The 19,030-nt window shown below is 41.3% G+C and overlaps 2 protein-coding genes across 2 annotated transcripts in view; one reads left to right on the top strand and one right to left on the bottom strand.

The window, feature by feature from the left end:
- Positions 1-16: 16 nt before the first annotated feature.
- The window catches only part of LOC111243170 (uncharacterized), a 35,922-nt gene continuing 16,908 nt past the window's right edge, over positions 17-19,030 (bottom strand). Inside the window, exon 7 of the transcript XR_015322667.1 lies at positions 17-2,850. The gene's annotated coding sequence lies outside the window, so the exon portion shown is untranslated. The remainder of the gene's footprint in view (positions 2,851-19,030) is intronic.
- lili (LMBR1-like protein lilipod) lies at positions 6,818-11,293 on the top strand. Its single transcript, XM_022787606.2, has one exon. The coding sequence runs from the start codon at positions 7,620-7,622 to the stop codon at positions 9,207-9,209; it is 1,590 nt and encodes a 529-aa protein (XP_022643341.1). The 5' UTR covers positions 6,818-7,619; the 3' UTR covers positions 9,210-11,293.

Here is a 19,030-nt window from a genome sequence, read left to right as displayed (position 1 = left end):
AATAAAAACACACTACTCAAAGTTTGTCAATACGTTTTATGAAATTAACGAATCGGTGAGTTATCGAAAAATTCAGTGAGAAGAGTCACTGCCATGCTAAAAAGTTCCCTCACTGAAGAAGACAGTATTTATGATTAACAATGCGCGCATCTTGACGTAATAGCTGATGTACTGATTATTTGTGCTTAAAATCTGAAGTAAATATTTTTTTTTAATTAAGGCAATGCTTATACTCTTTACACAAGTTGGTATTACTTAAACGTTCCGCCACAAATAATTTAATTTTACACATGTCGCCGTTTATGTCTCAATAAATTCTTTTGAAAAATCATTCCGGACAAAATGTGGGCTCCTCAACGCCCAGTCGCCCTTATCACTCTTTTGATAAAACATATGCCTGAGGTTATCACACGAAAATCTAAATGTCCATCATATTCTTTATTTATTACGTAAGCTATGGATAATATTTGCAAAAATGCGCGCGTTTGGAAACAGATGTAAAATTACGTCTTCAAAATCGTTATTACGTAGGCTTAGATATATGAACTTTTTTCTCTTGCATTTAGCATAGACCATCGAGGCCGAGGGACTGCCCTCCACTGGACCTGAGTCGGATCAAAGGACAGGTGCGAATCAATAAAAAAACTTATCTATATTCTCCAGTATAGAACCAATGCTTTCAAAGGTGGTCTTTTTGCCATGTTCGTTACAGCCGCCTCTACACACGAAACGTCTCGAAGCTCAAAGTTGGGGCGGGTTTCGAATCAGCCAGTTTGTGCATTCGTATATGAGTAATAATAATTGTAACTCCTTCCAGATAACTAACCAATTATACCAATATACTAATCAATTATACCAAAAACTAGTTTGAAAACAGATTTTTTTTTTGTTAGTGAGCGCACGTTTGTTAGTGAACATAATGTTGTGATTACGAAGGAATAACACAGCTTTATTTCATGCACATGAAACACCGACACTGTATTATCAGTTCGTAGAGTCTTTTAGGTGGACTTTTTTCTACCAACTATAGTTATACAGCCGTGACTGTATAACTATCGAACTCTTTGATCAACTTTCTTTGTCCGGTGTCAGCTTTTTTTCTGCTTAGAACAACAGGGGACCCACTTTTAGCCGAGGAACTTTTGCAGAATTCGACCTTAGGTCTACTAAGAGGTTAATTCCACATCCTGACGTCTTGATTCATTGAGTTCAGCTGCGACAAGATCCCCGCGATGGTACAGCAGGTAACGTATTGGCCTATTAAACGGGAGGGATATGTGGTGATTCAGATTCGAACACTGGCCTTGGTAAAACTTCAATTCGGATCGGGAGCAAACCAACGGATGGAGTACCGGACATCAAATCAATTTAACTAGGTCTACCGCGTAGGTTTTCTGTCTGGTACCGAAATACCCGTGCTGCTTATCACTCGCACCATACAAAGTTTTCCGGTGTATAAATTTAAGCTAATGTTCCGAATGGTTTCGCCAAATGACAATGAACCACTTTTAGAGAAAGATATACAAGACAGATTCGTACTTTTTTCGGCCATAATGAAAAAATGGCCAAGTGTACGTGTGTACTCGGCAAATCAGGCGTTAACGCAACGAAGATGAAACACTGTAAAAAATTCGACAGCTACTACATTACCTGAACCAGTTTGTTTAGCTTTCTTCTTTTATTATATGTGTTTTTAAATGAAATATATAGTTTTTATCAAGGCCACTATTACTATTTTTATATTTGATTGCTTCGTAAAAGCTTCACTTCGAAGCGGACCGTTACCATTAGGGAGAATGCGTTAGCATTGTAAAAACATCGCTGTACTTACCAACCTATTTATGCTCACTCGTGTTAAAGGCGTAGAATATGCATTTTTGAATAATAGAAATTCAATTACTATCTCTGGTCGAACTCACAGGATGTTTACATCTAAGTGTTTCTGTCTTCTAAGGCGTTTATATATTCACTAATAAGATGATGTAGCGATGTAAAAGGGTGCTAGTTAATATCATGACAGGCAAATGAGCAAAAAATGTTTGGTCCAATAATTATCCTGATCGTACGAACATTTCTTTACATTACGTTCGTAATCTTCCGCTTGCCACCGCAATCGTGACCAGGTTGGCCTCTCATTTTCATCGCTCTATGGTAAGGAACTAACAGGCAGAAGGGGCTTTTGCGCACCGCGTTTCCTAACAAACAATCTCCGAACTGAGAAGACACACGACACGACCCTTGAAAGTTGTTCTGTTGAAGTTAGCTACGGACAATGTAATCTTCAACTGCAGGGGCATGATTCATGCTACAATGTGTGCACCAACATCTATGAGCCCCACGGCCTTTAACTCGTGTGCCAGATTTAATTTCCCAACAGCATAGTAGAATTTATGGGGTGTTCATAATTTTCTTATAAACACAAGTGTTTATAATCAAATACATTGTAAGGCCATAATGCGTGACCGCACAGTAGGTCGTATATCATATAGAAGGACATCAACAACGCCCCATACATATTAGTGGGTGAACTCTCATAAGTTAATTACTAATAACTTCTAGGTTTCTTAATACGGCCGTGCTCGGTTCGACATAAAGCACCGATCAAGCATATCAAATAGAGAAATTTTCGATTCTTGTGTAATCAATGAATTAAATTCAATTCAAATGTGCATATTGGGTCTCCGGGTCAAGTAAAACAGCTTTTATCTGAATGTGAGATGCTCAAAATGGACAGTTTTTTTCCCAAGCGATTGCGTAGAGGTCAGCTCGACAGGTTCTCATGGTTGATGGTCCAATAAGCGAGGCTGCAGAGTGTCGCCCAGTTTCGAGCTGTCCAATGTGAGCCGTCATCTGAAGAAATATAGCAAAAAATAATTTTATTTAGAATCACACAACGAAATGCAGCATGTCAAATAATTGTGTTACAGAATGTATAAAGTTTTCCATGAGCCTAAAAAAGATCACTGCTGAAGCTTCGCAGGGCAGATTATTGTCGTTGCTATTTTCAGGCACACACGGTAGGCCGCTGTGGCCTGTACAGATAACGTTGCACTCTAGTGCAGGCAGTATATCCGGCGACGTAGCTCTTCAGAAAAAAAGAAGCCAAAGACTAAATTACAGCAGATTGGCACCTGTGATTGGATTCGTCCGAAGTAGATATTCTAATTTATCTGGAAAGGATGATCATACCGGTGGATGCATAATTCGTGTAGCTGTTGAAATATATTATTCTCATTAGCATGATTACGTGGCCGAATCTCGAGAATAAACAAAAACGAGTTTGATTGTACAAAAATTATTAGCAATAGATGTCCTGTTTCAACCCGATGTGGGTCGGTGAATTGTCCAGAATAGTTTTTGAAAATGTTTCAAACTTCCGGCTTCGGACCTGCGGTACGTCATGTGTCGCCAGATCTCGAAGGCAGACAGACGTGTTATCAGCGCAGCATCACTGGGACGGGAAAGTAGTCTAACAGGTAACAAAACCGGATCTGCCGATATCTCCCGGATCTGTCAAGAAATTGGGAAAACCTCAAAAGGTGCTTAGTTTGGCTTGAACGGGCTCCACCATAATACTTAAGCTTGGTGTAAGCCGACTCCTTCTAGCACTACTGCGATTTGTCTTAGTGAGAGAGGGTCCGAATATCTGGCTGTCGAATCTGTCGGACGTCAAGATCATCACCGCAGACCAGAACCCGTTTCACACCTGACCCAATAGGCTCGTGAAGTTCTATTGTGGGCTCTGCTATGCTGCGCTGTTGCGAATATCTACGGTTCAGTGAGAGTTTCTCTAAATGGGCACCTTCCATATCATCGTCATCGTCATCGTTATCACACCACCGAGGTGATCTCACGCGCACTAGGTGGGAGCAGGCCTACCCACCTTTGTGGAGCGCTATAATCTTGAAACACGCAATCCATAATGTGCATTACTAGAGTGTTTCTAATGTTCCCAAGTGTTGTTGTTGTTGTTGTTGTTGTTGTTGTTGTTGCCGCCTGCAAATTACTGTGACTGGATTTAGGCATAAAAAGTCGGCTAGTTCCAAACAAGTTCTATCTCAATTTAGCAGAGTCGTATGTTTCGGAAATGAAGCTTCGTTGCCATGACCTAAAAAACAAACCTCAATCGCCGTCAAATAACCTTGTAAGATACGCGAAATCCGGCACAGAGGTAGAGAAGCGATTGGAAGGAAAAACAGAAATGCTATGACAAAATGTTGTTTATTCGGTAACAGAAATCGTTAGATTATGTATTACTGAAAATTGGACCAGATCACTAAAACTTCACGCGCTAAAATAAAGTATGTATCTTCATGTTCGATTATTCCGACACTGAACTAATGTAATTATCCAATAGACATCGTCAGTGTTGCTACCTGAAATTGTTATGGTCATCTATGGAGCATTATGAACGACTGACTTTGCTTCGGCTCGTAGGCCCAACAGTGGGAATACCAAACGTTCAGGCGACTGTGCCTATGATAGTTAGAATTATAGTGTTTGAATGGAAGCTTGTGAAAGCGTTCTACTCAGCCGGACCGGTCCATTTTTCATGGCCAAAATGCATTACGGTATTGACACGTTGATGGAATACGCCGATACATATGTGCTAACAATAGCTTGGATTATATTTATGCCTCCTTCTATTGCTTTGTTGGGTAATTACCAATTAAGTGTCAGTAAATTATGATGCTTATCGAACGGTGTGCTTATATGACGTGCTGCGTTCAGTCGCTGAAAGCTTTATATCTTATGCATTGTACAGTATAAACACTCACAATTTACGATAAATTAGACTTTAGTGTTGTTCTTATCTAGGTAACCGTAGGTAACTTAACCCTTACTTACACAGGGTGCGCGTCGCCGCAACTATCATTGCCCGCTGTAGATTTTTCTCCATGGCAATTTGTAATTGTTTAATAATGATCGAAAATAAAAGCGAGAACACGTTTCCGAACGGTGGATAAATTGAACTATTTGGGGCCCAAATTACCTATTTATAGTTATCCAACACTCCAAGGTTTTGTGCCCTGTGCATAAGCCGTCAGGCAATAAGCTCCCACCACAGAACGGAGTGCGTCTTTGCCCTTGATCCACGTCGGCTTTTCAGTAATTAAACTTATTTCGAGTCAGAACATCGATGCGTACTTTCGGCGTAAAGACCGGAAATCTACTACGAGACACCTCTCAGTAGTCCGCAAAGGCCTGACTTTATCGTCGCAGTAAGTCGTTGCGAGCGACGACTCGTCTGTTTCATATAAAAATAACCAACAATCAAGATTATCTCGGTTGCCATTTATTTTGTGCTCCTCATCCCTAGAAGCGTGGATGCTAATGCTTGCCCCTAGGATACCTTTGGTAAATGGAACAGATGGTAGATTTATACGAGCCGGTTGACAATAGATCACTGATTTCTTGCACAAATGCGGCTTCGTAGTCCTAATAACAATACGCAATTTATCAAATAAAGCTCCATACATAGTGTATAATGCTGGCACTCGATTGTATAGTGACTGCAGTTTTCTATTGGTCAGTCATATTTATTTCAGAATAAGTTTGACAGGCTTTGCCTGTTGCTTATTTATACGAATGCAGTACAGGATTCAGGCGGTGGCGCGATGGATGTGCAGTTACTTACAGTTTCCTTGTGATTTAGCGGTTGATTCAAAGTGAGCTGATCTCAATTTTGCTTATAGATCTTCCTGTAAAATAGTGTTAAGATGAAGCTAGCTAAGGTGGCCAGTAACACAAATCTCTTAGATATTCGTGTTGGAGGGAACGCTCCATTCAAGCTGCTTTACTGAGCTAACGTGTTGTTTTCCACAATGCGTTTGGCCAACGATGCCAGAAAGGACAGTGTTGGGATTAGGTACGAGCGGCCTAGATCACGCTGGGTCATTATCGAATGGCATAATAGATATTAACCAGTCTAACTTACAGGAACTTACATATAACCCGTCAATGCAAATGCTATCCATTAACTTGTTGTGTGACGTTGACAGGTAAACGAGCTGCAATACAATCATTACCCCTTACCCAGCACCAATTAACAAACTTTTAAATTTACGTGTTCCATTTTTTTTGTCCGTTCGTGCATCTGAACGTGCACTAGAATCAAATGAAAAAATATTACCGTTCCTTTCGTTGTCGTATGGTATACTATAAAGCTTAGACCTCGCCATAAAGCAATTAACACGCTATAAACACCCCGCTCGTGATAAAAATAGCATTGATGTGATAAAAAAAATAAAAAGCTAAAATGGTTAACGTCGTGACGTTACCAAAAAATAGTTTATCCATAGATTAAGTGTGCCAGGGGTGCAAAATCAATTCGAGGTGGCCGTCTAACAAATTTGCAGACGTTTACTATAATACGAAACTACCACTACGTGCCGAATCTATTTACTACCTTCCTTTTACCATCTAGTACAAACGGTCAAAACTTGCCCATAACATAGCACGCTAGCGTCCACAACCAAAAACAGAGAAATAGGGCAGCTCCGAAAAGTTACAACAACAACAATAATAATAAGATTTCGTTATGCTGCGTTAATTTTAAAAACTATATATGGTTTAGTCTTTTATATATTTGTAATCACGGCTTATCCATTTGTTTTGAAGCTGACCTATCTCCGTTTCCGAATTAACTTGTCTATCATATTTTTTGCTAGCAATTCGCGCGGTTTCCCTTCCTCTTGCTTCTCTCGTGTCACTAACGAAATGTCGCTTTCCGACCTATTGGGATCATTTGCGTCTCGTGTGCTGCGAAGCTGTCTGCGAGCCGCCGCGCCGTTAATCGACGGAACACGATTGGAACACCCTTTCCCCTTCACAGCATTCTCGTCTGTGTATGATACCTATGGAAGTGTTTAATTGCCATTTCCAACAATCATGTGTGTATTCTAGAGGCGAGTGTTCTGACATTGGGTATGAGTGAGGAGCGAGCAGTAGATCGAACTCAGGCAAGATCCCCTAACAGCTGTATAGTTGGATACATCGCTGACGAGCTGAATGATCGAATACTGCCGAGTAGATGAATCGCTGACTGAGCTAGATCAGCGTTACCTTACTTACAACGAAGGGTTCTATTGCACTGCTTACGCTAGTGATTGCCGCTACTCTATATAGAAGTTGTCAGCAGGTCAGTCATCTTACGGTGAGGGCCATAATCGCGGTTACCCGTACAGATAACAGATTACGTCTCAAATCTACTCATATATACGTAACTGCATATATATATATATATATATATATATATATATATATATATATATATGACAAGACAAACGACGATAATGGGCCAAGTCAACACTGCAACAACAAATAGCAATCTGTGGCGTTTGTGCTCTACGGCAGCTTTGTTGGCCGGATAGGAGCGACAGATTGAGAAGCGAGAAAGTGAAGATTTTACAACGTCGCCATTTATTGTTCGATCAGTTGTGTCTTGTCATCTAGTTTGAAATTGGTGTCATGTGCATAGTAGAGATACCGTTGCCTCTATCGTTGCCGCAGTCGCTGTCATTGTCAAGCGTGTCGCCGTCAATTACGAACAAAGCATTGGTACCGTGCTTAGTACCATGTGTGATGTGGTATCTTAAGCCAAAACAGGGAGAGGGAAAATGTCGAGTGAGACCTGCACGGAAGGTGGTCCTACCGTCGCCTGCCTGAGCGGCGACTCAGGGGGCGTCGCGGGCTTCTCGTCAGCCTCCATGGTCATGACCAGAACAGCAGCCATACTGATGGACGAACAGGAAAAACAATTTCACAATGCTGTCCGCGAGTACACGCTCGGATTGCTGTTCTTCCTCTTATTATACATGATCTGCTACTACATCATCGACTGTTTTCGCAAGAAAAAGGAGTCGTACTACGAGAACGATGCCCAGGATGCGATCGTCTATAAGATATCGCTGTACATGTGCAGTTTTAGCTTGGCAACCTCCACGGGGGCTGCCCTTCTCCTCCCGCTGTCGATCATTAGTAACGAAGTGAAGCTGCTCTGCCCAACCAGTTACTACTGGGAGTGGTTGAACAGTTCACTCATACAGGGCCTGTGGAATGCTATATTTTTGTGTAGCAACATCTCACTGTTTGGCCTGTTGCCGTTTGCGTACCTGTTCACCGAGTCGGAAGGCCTGCCGGGGTCCCGACGAGGAATTCTGCCTCGCGTTTACGAGAGTGGGCTTGTTCTTATGCTTGTTATTACAACAATCGTCGGCATGCTATGCGTACTGTCGATGGTCATCGATTCATCGTACTCGCTCGAGTACATGTTCACGTCTGGGTTTTTGCCCTTTCTTTACTCCATCGTAAGCTTCTTTGGTTGCCTTCTCCTGCTAATCTGCACTCCACTCGGTTTCGCGCGGCTATTTACCGTTATATCGGAGTGGATCACCAAACCAGCGTTCCTTCAAGACCTCGATGAAGACTACTATGTGGCGGTTCAGGAAGAGCAGTGCTTACGGCACAAGATGGACGTGCTGCCGAAGAACGTTGCTATGGTTCATATTCCGACAGAGGACCTGAATGCACTGGCAGAACGGCACAGTCAAGCGATTAAGCGCCTTATCGAACTCGAACATCAACGCAAGAGATCAGCCCTGAGGACGTTACTGTACCCAATCGCTATGGCGCTTCTGCTCGTTTTCACTATCTATTCATTTCTGCTTGTCGTTCGAAACATCCTAGAGCTTCTTTTTGGTGTGAAAACTTTGCCGATCGTCATGCAAGACCGAGAGCCAGCGCTTGGCATTGCGTCGCTATCTAGCCTAGGCACTGTTGGCTGTGCACTGGAAATCCTGCTCATACTTTATCTTTGGGGAGCGTCGCTTGTTGGATTCTATTCGAACATGACAGGACTTCGGCCACGCCGTAACTCCTGCCCATTGACAGCCGTCATCCTAAACTGCGCCGTGTTTGCTATTCTCAGTTCAGCTCTACCGCTTCTTTCTCGCGTGGTCGGCTTGACAGATTTTGATCTTCTTGGCAACTTTGGAAGAGTTCGTTGGCTGGGTAATTTCACCATCGTGCTTGGCTATAATCTTTTATTTGCGGGATTTACGCTTACTTGTCTCCTGACCAAATTTACTGCCGCTACACGACGCGAACTCATTAATCGTATGCGGGTTCTTGTCGCACCTGTAACACGCTTTAAGCTCTCGATGATATCAGGCTATTTGTTCGCTCGTTGTCCCAAAATGTTTTGGTAGGTTGTAGAAGTTGCCTATCTGTCTGGAACTTCGGCCTTACTGAGCTGGTACGGAGACGGACATACTAACAAATATCTGGATGAAGTTCCGGCCAAGATCAGCTTAAATTTACCTCGTCATCTCTCCCTACAAAGACCACGGACACGTCGAAATACGTTAACTGTCAGAAACCTAACTCGTAACAATGACGACTATACACTCGATGTGCATAACTAGGAACAGGGCAAATGATTCAATTATCATGTTTCACAAATTTTACGTTCATGGCACTGAGATTGTCAAGTACGAGTTCAGACAAACCTGCAAAATTCCCCTTAGGAACTACATCAAAAAGTAAATACCTAACAATGCGACAAAGCTATGGTAGGAGCGAACGTAATGACACGGATCAACTGACGTATTGTTATTGGCCTATTAGACACAGACTTAAGCGCATACGCAGATAAACAGACAAAGCGGAGCGTTTATAATTGGACCCGTACGCTGTCAGGGCGCTTAGGGGCTAACAGGCGGGATGTACACAACAGCCATTATTTGTGTATGGTGCATTTATTGTGGTTCCATATATTACGTCTATAAAAACGATCATGTACATATATACACCATGCTAGAAAGCGTCAAGTGCTATTGTTATCACAGTTTCTGAACTCATAGTTCTTAACGGTCATATAGTATTACAGGTGGGGCAATTGAATAAACTAGTTCCATGAAATACGAGCAAGAAAAAAGACAGAGTGAATAATCAAGATAGATCGCTGCATGTTATTAACAATACATGAGCTAAAAATTAACACTCCACAACTAGAAAAGAAGGCGGTTTTTTTTTAAATCACCAAAAGCGACAGTTTACCCTAAAAGAAAGACATTGTTATCTTATTATACCGAGTAGTGGTAGTAGCGTATCAAGATTACTACGGCGTGCTTATGGCTCGTACCAATAACGCCGTAACTGCTACTAACGTGTAGCACCGTTATCTACCAAGTTGTAGATGGGTAGAAATATCGATCGTTCGTGTACAGCGGAAGGAACATCGTTGTCGATAGACAGAAGCGTTGTCGCAAAACACGAAAACGGGTGGCCGCAAGTACGGAGCTCACTTAGGTAGTGCTGGACAACTGTTCGATGAAGCACTACACACGTATAGTGGTGAACAAGTTAAGGACAGAGAAAGGACCGACAAGGCTTGTACAGGCTGACACTGAAGATCTCTTTTGGCTGCATCGTTCTCATCCGGCGTAAGTTGGCGTTTTCGACGAGAAATACAACACTATGGTACAAGCATAGTTGTTTACGTGAAATGTGTGTAACTTTTTTACTAGTAGAATGGACGTCTACGCCGCGTGTATGAACATAGAAAGAGTTGCTCGTTCATCATAAGTCCCTTTATTCGATCAAGATAAGACTTTTCTACTGCTATTAGGACGTTTGTAATAGGCGTGGCCTTATTATTGTTCCGTTAGCTATTTAGACCTGCAGGAAGGCAGCTACAAGTGAATCTACCGCAAGTAGGAGAACAATTATAGTATTAGACAATGTCATCTTTATAAGCTAAATGATACTGTATAATATTCATGTACAGATAGATACGACGCAAAAAAGCAACGACTAGATAGAAAAACGCATCATAGATATGTATGCTATATATATGATGTATATATGACAAATTACATGACCGAAATTTCCATTCCGAGTCAGAAAAAAAAAACCGTATGTTAAAGAGGTCTGGCAGCAGCAGGGCTTCGAATCCTGCGTGGGGAGCGGTCAGAGGTATTGAGATTTTGCAAGAAGTACGTATAGAATGGTGCGCGGCATGGTTTTAACGTAACTAGCTGACTGGTGTTAAGGGAAGTTGATTCGTATTGGATTTGCCGTAACGGATTAGTGGCGTAGAAAAAGCTCCGGCGAAGAAAAGGGTACCTTAGAGTGCGTCCAGACAAATTCATATGGAGAAAACCAACTCAGATATGATACCAGACACACGAAAATATAATGGATAAACTAGGTAGCATATAGACATTAATGTGCCATTTAGGTACGTTGTATTATAGATAGCACTGGTGATAAATAAATACAGATTTATATACTAGTTGTGTTATATTTTCTATGTTGAATGTATTGCTGCTTCGAAGTTCCACACTGTTAAGTAGTCTGTAATATAGAAATGGGTTCTGTATCGGTAATTTTATCCGAGCAAGGGAAAACAACGCCTCTAATGATAAATAGGGTCAAACAAACTAGTCAATAGTAACGGATCGTTATCAGATCTGCGCTTGCAGATCTAGACACAAATAAGAGCCATGGAGTCAAATGCACTAAGTTTATGCACTATACATGTCCACCGTATGAGAGCTGTTTGACAGGCCGTACAGGTATTTGTTTGATACCTAGAAACTGAGAAGCCTCGTCGCGTAACAGTCTATCGTAATCGCTGTCATAGTACCACTGTGACCGTAGCGGCGAACCATACGTATGAATTGTTCTTGTCTCAAGGATGCAGATAAAGGATTTGAGATTCGGGTCGTTACCTAATCATTCCGATAACATCATCTTGAAAAATTTCAATTTTATCATTTATTACTTGTAGAATTGCTAACGGTCAGTTTTAAATAAGGCCCGCCAGTAAACGTTTTACCATATCAGACTGTAAACCTAAAAGGTACGTTTTAACAGCTTAGATTTGTTCAGATCATTAGTTACAGTTTGAGAACACCGTTTCCAACTGGATGGGAACACCGCAATGTTTTCACAAGAAACTGCTGCATCGTCCAGCATTGTTGCAATAGATGTTCTAAATAGTTAATTATGATCAGTACATTCAGCTTGAATTGTTCCACTTAGTTTTTTCAACCATGGCTGGCACAAGCTATTTATTTCTCTTAGGATCCCACGGTGAAACTATGCTACTCGTTGCTGATAGAGCTGGACATTGATTTCTATCTGTTTATCTATCTAGAGATTTGAGGTCTATAAAAGGACTGGCAAAGCTCCTCACAATGAAACCAGTGGGTCTGTTAAAGTAACCAACCACAGCAATGGTCAGCAGTACTATTTATTAGCGTACACACAAATATATAATAATCATGATTGAGATCAAATCCTTATTGGAGTATTATTTATCTATAAGAAAAAGCTATAAGGATATGTGGTGCCAATTTGGCATGAATATCGCACTTTATTATTTCGGCCCAAGCGTTAGATGGCTTTGGAGTCTTCTCAGTTACTGAGTCTAGCAATTTCTGCCATTTATCATGACGCACATAAACCAACGCATTTAAATCGGCCTGCCCCCCCCCCCCACGACCAAAAGCGTAAACCGGAAGTAGATGGCGTTTTTGTCTAATTAATTAATATCTGAGTTCCAAGCCCAACTTAGCTCCGGTGCCAAAATAAAGGACTGTGACAGCCTATCTAAGTGAAATTAATTGCTTTTGATTTTGTTCAACTTGATTTCGATGACAATTTTAATGAAAACTTCATTTTAAAGAGCCATGTCACGAGTATTTGACAGTTTTCTTGGAGATGGCCCGGCTTTGGTCGTGGCAGGATTTCTTTTAAGTTTGTTGAAGCTTGCAAATGGTAACAGGAGGATCACTCTAAATTCCAGTCCCGCCAGATTCTATCTAAGTACATGCCATCTTTTTAAATGCAGATTCGGAAACAAAGAGACGAACGTCCTTCTGACTCAAGGTTGCACTTTAGGGAAAAAAAACGCAAGTAGTATTTGAAGCTCAACGTTCCGCTGTGTTTGCTTTGCCGAGGGATCTCTTGAATGCATTTGCAACGTATCGATTTAGTGGGCAGCGTGGCCACCCTCGAACTACATACAACTGCGGGTTGACCTACGAACTCAATAGATTTAACTGCAAACCAAATCCGGTATCTATCAGTCTGCGGATTCGGCAAAAGCAGCTATACCTCAAACCGATAACGCCTTTAGCTACGACTGTTTGTATAACTCTTTTTATACCTAACCTTTATAACTACTCGACATTCGACAACAGCAGTTGATACGTCAAGTTACAACTTGTTTTTTGTGTATCACACCGATATTTCTTCCCAGTGGCAAAACGTTTCCTTGCCACAATACAGGCACGAGGATTGTAGCAGCGTCACCATTTGTCAATGGATAAAGAACGTCTTGATAACGGGAGGTTTGAACGTTGGGATCTATCGTATCACCGATGTTAACAGTAGCCGCTTGGTCAGCGACCCCGATACGTTTGCCGCCTAACGTAGAAAAGTCTACACGGTAATCACCCGGCAGTGCGTGTTTTCAACAGACCTCTTAACGGCTGAATGGATAGAGATTAGTTGTTTAACCTCATTGCTTTCGACTATTGAGGGTTTCTCTCTGTCTCTTCCAAAACCCTATCTCTCCCGGTTTGTCATGTGTCATGTATGAGCTAATCTACTTTGAACTATACGCTGACACAGCCCGTTCGTCGTAACGGACCTGAAGGGCTGCGCCTTCACATATAGATTAGTCAGTATTGTTGATGCCATAATATCCATCGTTGCTTTACGTGATAGGTAACGTGTCCGCGTACTGGTGCCCCAATGCAGCTGTACACAACCGGGCTTCTCAGTGACTAATCCGTAAATCAGGTATACGACTACGGAGAAAGCTCGTTCGTTTCTATAGATGAAGAAACGAGCGTTTGATTCTACCTGTTAACAGAGTGCATGTTGAACTTGGAACTTGCTCAAGATTCAATTGGGCACAAACATCAAATATATGTCGTGTGCTATAGCATTTAATCGTTTCAAACCACTTTCATTCGATTGATATTTGTTTTTAATTGGTCGCATTTGCCTTAGGAAAGAATAGGGATTTCAGACGCCCCAGTAGAATATGCGTACAAAAACAGAGCAATGCCATTTTCTTTGCTGCTCATTCCAATTTTCATATCAGCCATTTTTTGTATTTATTCATCTTCGTCGAGCCTCACATGAGGCGCGAAGGTATAACTCGATAACGTTTGACCATGTGTTCTATGATGTGTTTTTTTTTTTGGCTCTGTTCGAGTTTATATTTGTCTATGTTTAAAAGCTTACCGAGCCTCGTCCTTTGCTGTCCAGTCTGGTAGTGGCTTACTTTGCATTTCTAGGCGGATTTTGCCACCATTGTGTCATACGTCATTTGTCAGTTGTTTGTAAGGTGCCCTGCTTACCTCGCGGGCGTGACATACTTAAAAAGCAAATGTAGTGAATGGTACCCTGTACATGTGCGCCATCAACCGTCGACACTTCATAGTCTCGATCGGCGCCCCACAGTTAAGAATTTCTGTCGGGTGTCCTTCAGTTGCCTCATTGAGCAGCTATAAAAACGATCTGTAATTGCCGTTAGTGATAGCAGCCACACGGTTCTCTGTTTATTTTGATTCAACTTCATTTGTTCAGTATTCACTTCATCACCGGGTCAACGACGTGCCACAACATTTGACATGACCATAAGCCCCCGCAGCTACTTCGCAGAGTAGGAATCTGATGTTGCCAGATATACTAGCCAAGGGCATCCGCTGTTTCATTTCGACCCATGGGATTGTGCTATAATCGAATGCATAATAGCCACTCTGCTACCCACTCTGGTTGCTTGGTGGAGCGTATAAAAACATATCAATTTTTTTCGTATATGCACAAACCGTATTCGTGCTTGCAGCTGGGGCTTCGTCCTAAAATCTACAGCTTTGGCTAGTATCACTTTTCCATTTGTTATCGGTTTGTAAAGCTAACACAACTGCCGTCAACAGTTTCGATGAACTCAGGGGCATAATGGCACGATACACAAACGTTAGCTAAATAGTTTCACGATTTAAAGATCCTGCATTTCTTACAATGAAAATCGGTAACTGCCGATAGCATTGACATTACGCTCAGTCGCGCAGAACTTTGTTTATTAATATTAGACACTGGTGCATGTTTTGTTTTTGCAGGGATCGCAAGAAAAATATTTGACTAGGTAAGCTTTTCAATACTCTAGGTAGTGATGGTAATTTTTTTCTATGCTGTTCTATTCTTTTCAAAAACACCCTTGTTATGAGAAGTCGGTCTTCTCGGAGCGAGTTGATTCAGTAGGAAAGTAGTAGACTGTTGATTGTTCAGTGTGCTTTTTCCATTTCCGGTCCAATAAGTTACTACTTTTGTGATGAAGTTGTGTTGTGAACGGTAGTCTAAGACGCTAAGTTATTTCATCAGGACTTAAGTAAAACCACTTAGGATAAATTCCTGGAGGCCGTTTTAGTCGTAGTGTTCAAATACTGGGGACGTAGCAGGAATTGTTGTTTCTCTCGTGAGGCCATGTTATCTTTTACAAGCGACCTTATAAACAGTATAAATTGTCTAATATTTCTAGCATTCCATATACGCACATTCAATAAACGTAGGCCCATCAGATATATATTCTAGTATCATTTTACCTATACAATTGACAAATGCATAAAAAAATTTAATTTTAGGCTAACAATGGTAGAAAGTATAAAGTCACTGGCGGCGGCCGACGTCATTCGATAAAAACAGCTGAATCATGCCACTATAAGTCGGTGCTAGTTTGACTACTGCTAGTACTTCAAAGAACAGAACTAGGAAAGTACGTACGTACTGCTACTCATCTCACCAATAGTGGCGACCTCGCCAGCTGACTAATGATCATATAGGTATATGTACTTCGCAAGCAACCGCAATTTCAAATTTCACTAATGCCGGAGACCTTTATAACTGATATGTTCAGACTAAGAAAGGCTTGCTCGGATTAGGACGAAGTAGATTTAAAGAATAGGCTAAGTAAATTTTGATTCATTCGAAAATATTTGTACTCGATCTGTGGCTTGTAGTGCGTGATTAATAGTATAACTGTTTTGTTTTGCCTTTCTACTTCTCTCTCTTTACATATATAAAACACAGTTCTGGGGTCTGGTGTTGTGTAGCCAGAACGCGTACGTTCAGTTGCCGCGCTAACGGTCCATGAGTCGAAATAGCGGGCAGCATTTATATTTTCATTTTCGGAGACTATATCATAGTAAAAGATGCCCCTGATGTCCGTTACAAGTATGACTATCACCTTAGGCTCGTACCTACTCGACACTTTTCTCCAGGGCAACGCTATGCCCTCGCCTGGTCCGTCTTCGACTAGCGGTAGAGGCACGCTTCACGCTATGCCCTCGCCTGGTTCGTCTTCGACTGGCGGTAGAGGCACGCTTCACGCTATGGCGAATGTGCGCTCCAGGCAGGTTTTTTTATTGACTAAAGCTCTGCAAATTGCGCATGAAATACGCCGTAGGCAATTCCAGGCTTGAAATGAATTCAAGATAGGCCTATTTTGTATTTAGTTTCTGCATTTTCAGCATTTAAATCATAATACTGCACCGCGTTGCATATGAAATGCTAGATTTGAACGATAGAACCCTTAGACCCCAAACTCCGCTTTCGTCCAAAGCTTCCTCCATTGCAACAATGCATTCCTATGCTTCACATTTGGTCACGTTTCCGCTGGTCTCCAGTCTTTACTATTGTAACGTCTGCACCACTCACGGTACCGTGCAATCTTTGATGAATTTCCGCAGTGCTGTGGCCCTCGAGGAACGAAAACCTTACTACTGAGCGTTGATTCTCAAAACAGAAAAATGTTTTTCCCTCCGAACTTATTTGTCGTCAAGTAAACTCGGCCCGTTTTCAGCCAGAGGTTTCTAGCGTATTTTCCAGCCAAATTTCGTCTGCTAGTATCAAAAGTGACTCAATCTGAAAGTCTATAGGATGCGCTAAGGATAGTTTAATATCTTACACAAAATTTTGAATTAAATTGTACCAGAGCCATTCAACTGACTGATTAGATCGATCACAGTGAGCAACGGTTCACTAGGCATTCCGAATATGAAAAGATATATTCGATATACAGGCCAGTCTTATTAGTTCGAATATAATCAGTTGGAGTTTACCTATTTCGAAGTTATTAGATATTTTATGATTTCCCATATAGGTTTTTAGAAAAAAAAAAAACTATTAATACAGGCACCAAACGTCCAAAATGTAAAATTTAGGTTAAATTTGCTCTCTGCAAATTTCTGATTAAATAAGGCCAGGGGTCGCCGCCGCCACCGCAAATCCAACTAACACGGGGGCTAGGCTACATGACCTTTGTGAATGAATAAAGTTACTTTTTAATTCTGCTATCTATATGAATCTCCAGACTTTGCGATCCAACAATTTTTGTAAAAGACTGCCCTGAGAGCAAGCAATTATGATTAGGTTAAGGCTATTTAGGTTACATATTGAATGAGAATAAACCTTTCAAATAAAGATAAGAGGTTTCAGATGACCATTTTAGTTGCTTAAACATCTTTCTACGAGGATGTTCTAACCATAACTTTATCAGATTTGAACTTACTTACAAAAGAGATGACCTATCTGGGCTTCCTTTGTCGCCAAAAGCATGATCATACGTTCGAAAAATCTCAAAACCGAAATGCTCCGCAGACCTTCATCTAAATGTAAATTGCTCTATTCACTCACTCGTTGGCGCTATGATCCAATACGTTCAGACTCAAACGGGGCTGATAACGCTTCAAATGAAACGAAAGAGTAGATGCATATTGTAAGATCGTAGGGGGTAAAGCGTGCGGAACACTTAAGCGATCATCATGTACGTTTTCGGGCAAATGATTTCGCTTATTATTCCAGCTGTTTGGAGGCCCTAGTTTTCATTTAAATGCTAGGTTAAACAAACTCAGGTTCATTCAACATTTACACTAGTAACGATATTTACAATTATTCTAGCTTTAAAGCAATGCGGCCGACGATTGGCCTACCTCTGTGGATGTCTACTTCAACTAAACCCTAATCCGCATTCCTAATCCGACTGTGTTTCCACCCGAGGATTTACGACCCAGTCACGACGTAGACGATTACCAATGAGCAAAGCGCCCATTCACTATACCAGCGACTCGATTCTTAAATGAGAGCCCATTGAATTATTTCGTTTTTCGTACATTTGTTCGTTACTTTCTTCGTTAGTGGAAACGATCATTTGAATTTTGAATATTTGTATTATTTTAAATATTAGTGTTGCATTTTTCTTATCAGTTACTACTCTTAATTCAATAGCAGTGAACGGGATCATTTTGAACTGGTGTTTCAGAATACAAATGCCGGTACCCTTAGTTATTTTCTGACATTTTTGTTGCACTTATGAGGGTTTCTGTTTGCCCAAATGCAGATGCACCCGCTTCGCTGTTGATTGGGGCAGAATATTTTTTAGGGCAACGTTATCTGGGTATTGCTTCAATTCGTCCGTCGTAATGGACACTGAATGAACGGGAAAAGCTACTGCCTCAAGGACAGTTCAGGCCGTCGGTATACGAACGCTTTAAGCAGTCGTAAATGTGCTTGTTTTAGCTGTACTGACGATAGTATTAATCGTCAGGCCAATGTTTTAGGTGAAGTCGGTTTTTGGCCAAACAATACTCTGAACAGATGTCTCTGATATTAGTTCGTGTACATTTTTCATATAAAGAGCTCAGTCGTGACGAATTTAAGCGAATTGTTGTGTGCAGTTTCTCTTATTTACCTACGCCTGTCACGGAAAGCTAGTCGAATATCTGAGCGTACCAGCAGATGCTGACGGACGCGCTTGTTTCAGACGCGGTAAGATCAGTTGCGTTATCTATAGGCGTGCTTTAATCTACGGTTATTATTTGCTACTTTTCTCTAGTATATGTAATGACTTATTATAGAATCGGTGACTATCTGTTGAGTGTAAGCAGAAATCTGAATAGCATCGTCCGTTCCCGAATAGAAAGCAACGTCGTCAGCTGCTGTTTACGTGAGT

Source organism: Varroa destructor, unplaced genomic scaffold, assembly GCF_002443255.2.
Source record: "Varroa destructor unplaced genomic scaffold, Vdes_3.0 BEIS01000001.1, whole genome shotgun sequence".
Lineage (NCBI taxonomy): Eukaryota > Metazoa > Arthropoda > Arachnida > Mesostigmata > Varroidae > Varroa > Varroa destructor.
Note: the sequence above shows the minus strand (reverse complement) of the source record. Positions and strands in the feature narration are given on the sequence as shown.

Excerpts from the sequence above, each read along its gene's own strand:
- lili (XM_022787606.2), top strand. The coding sequence starts at position 7,620 with ATGTCGAGTGAGACCTGCACGGAAGGTGGTCCTACCGTCGCCTGCCTG.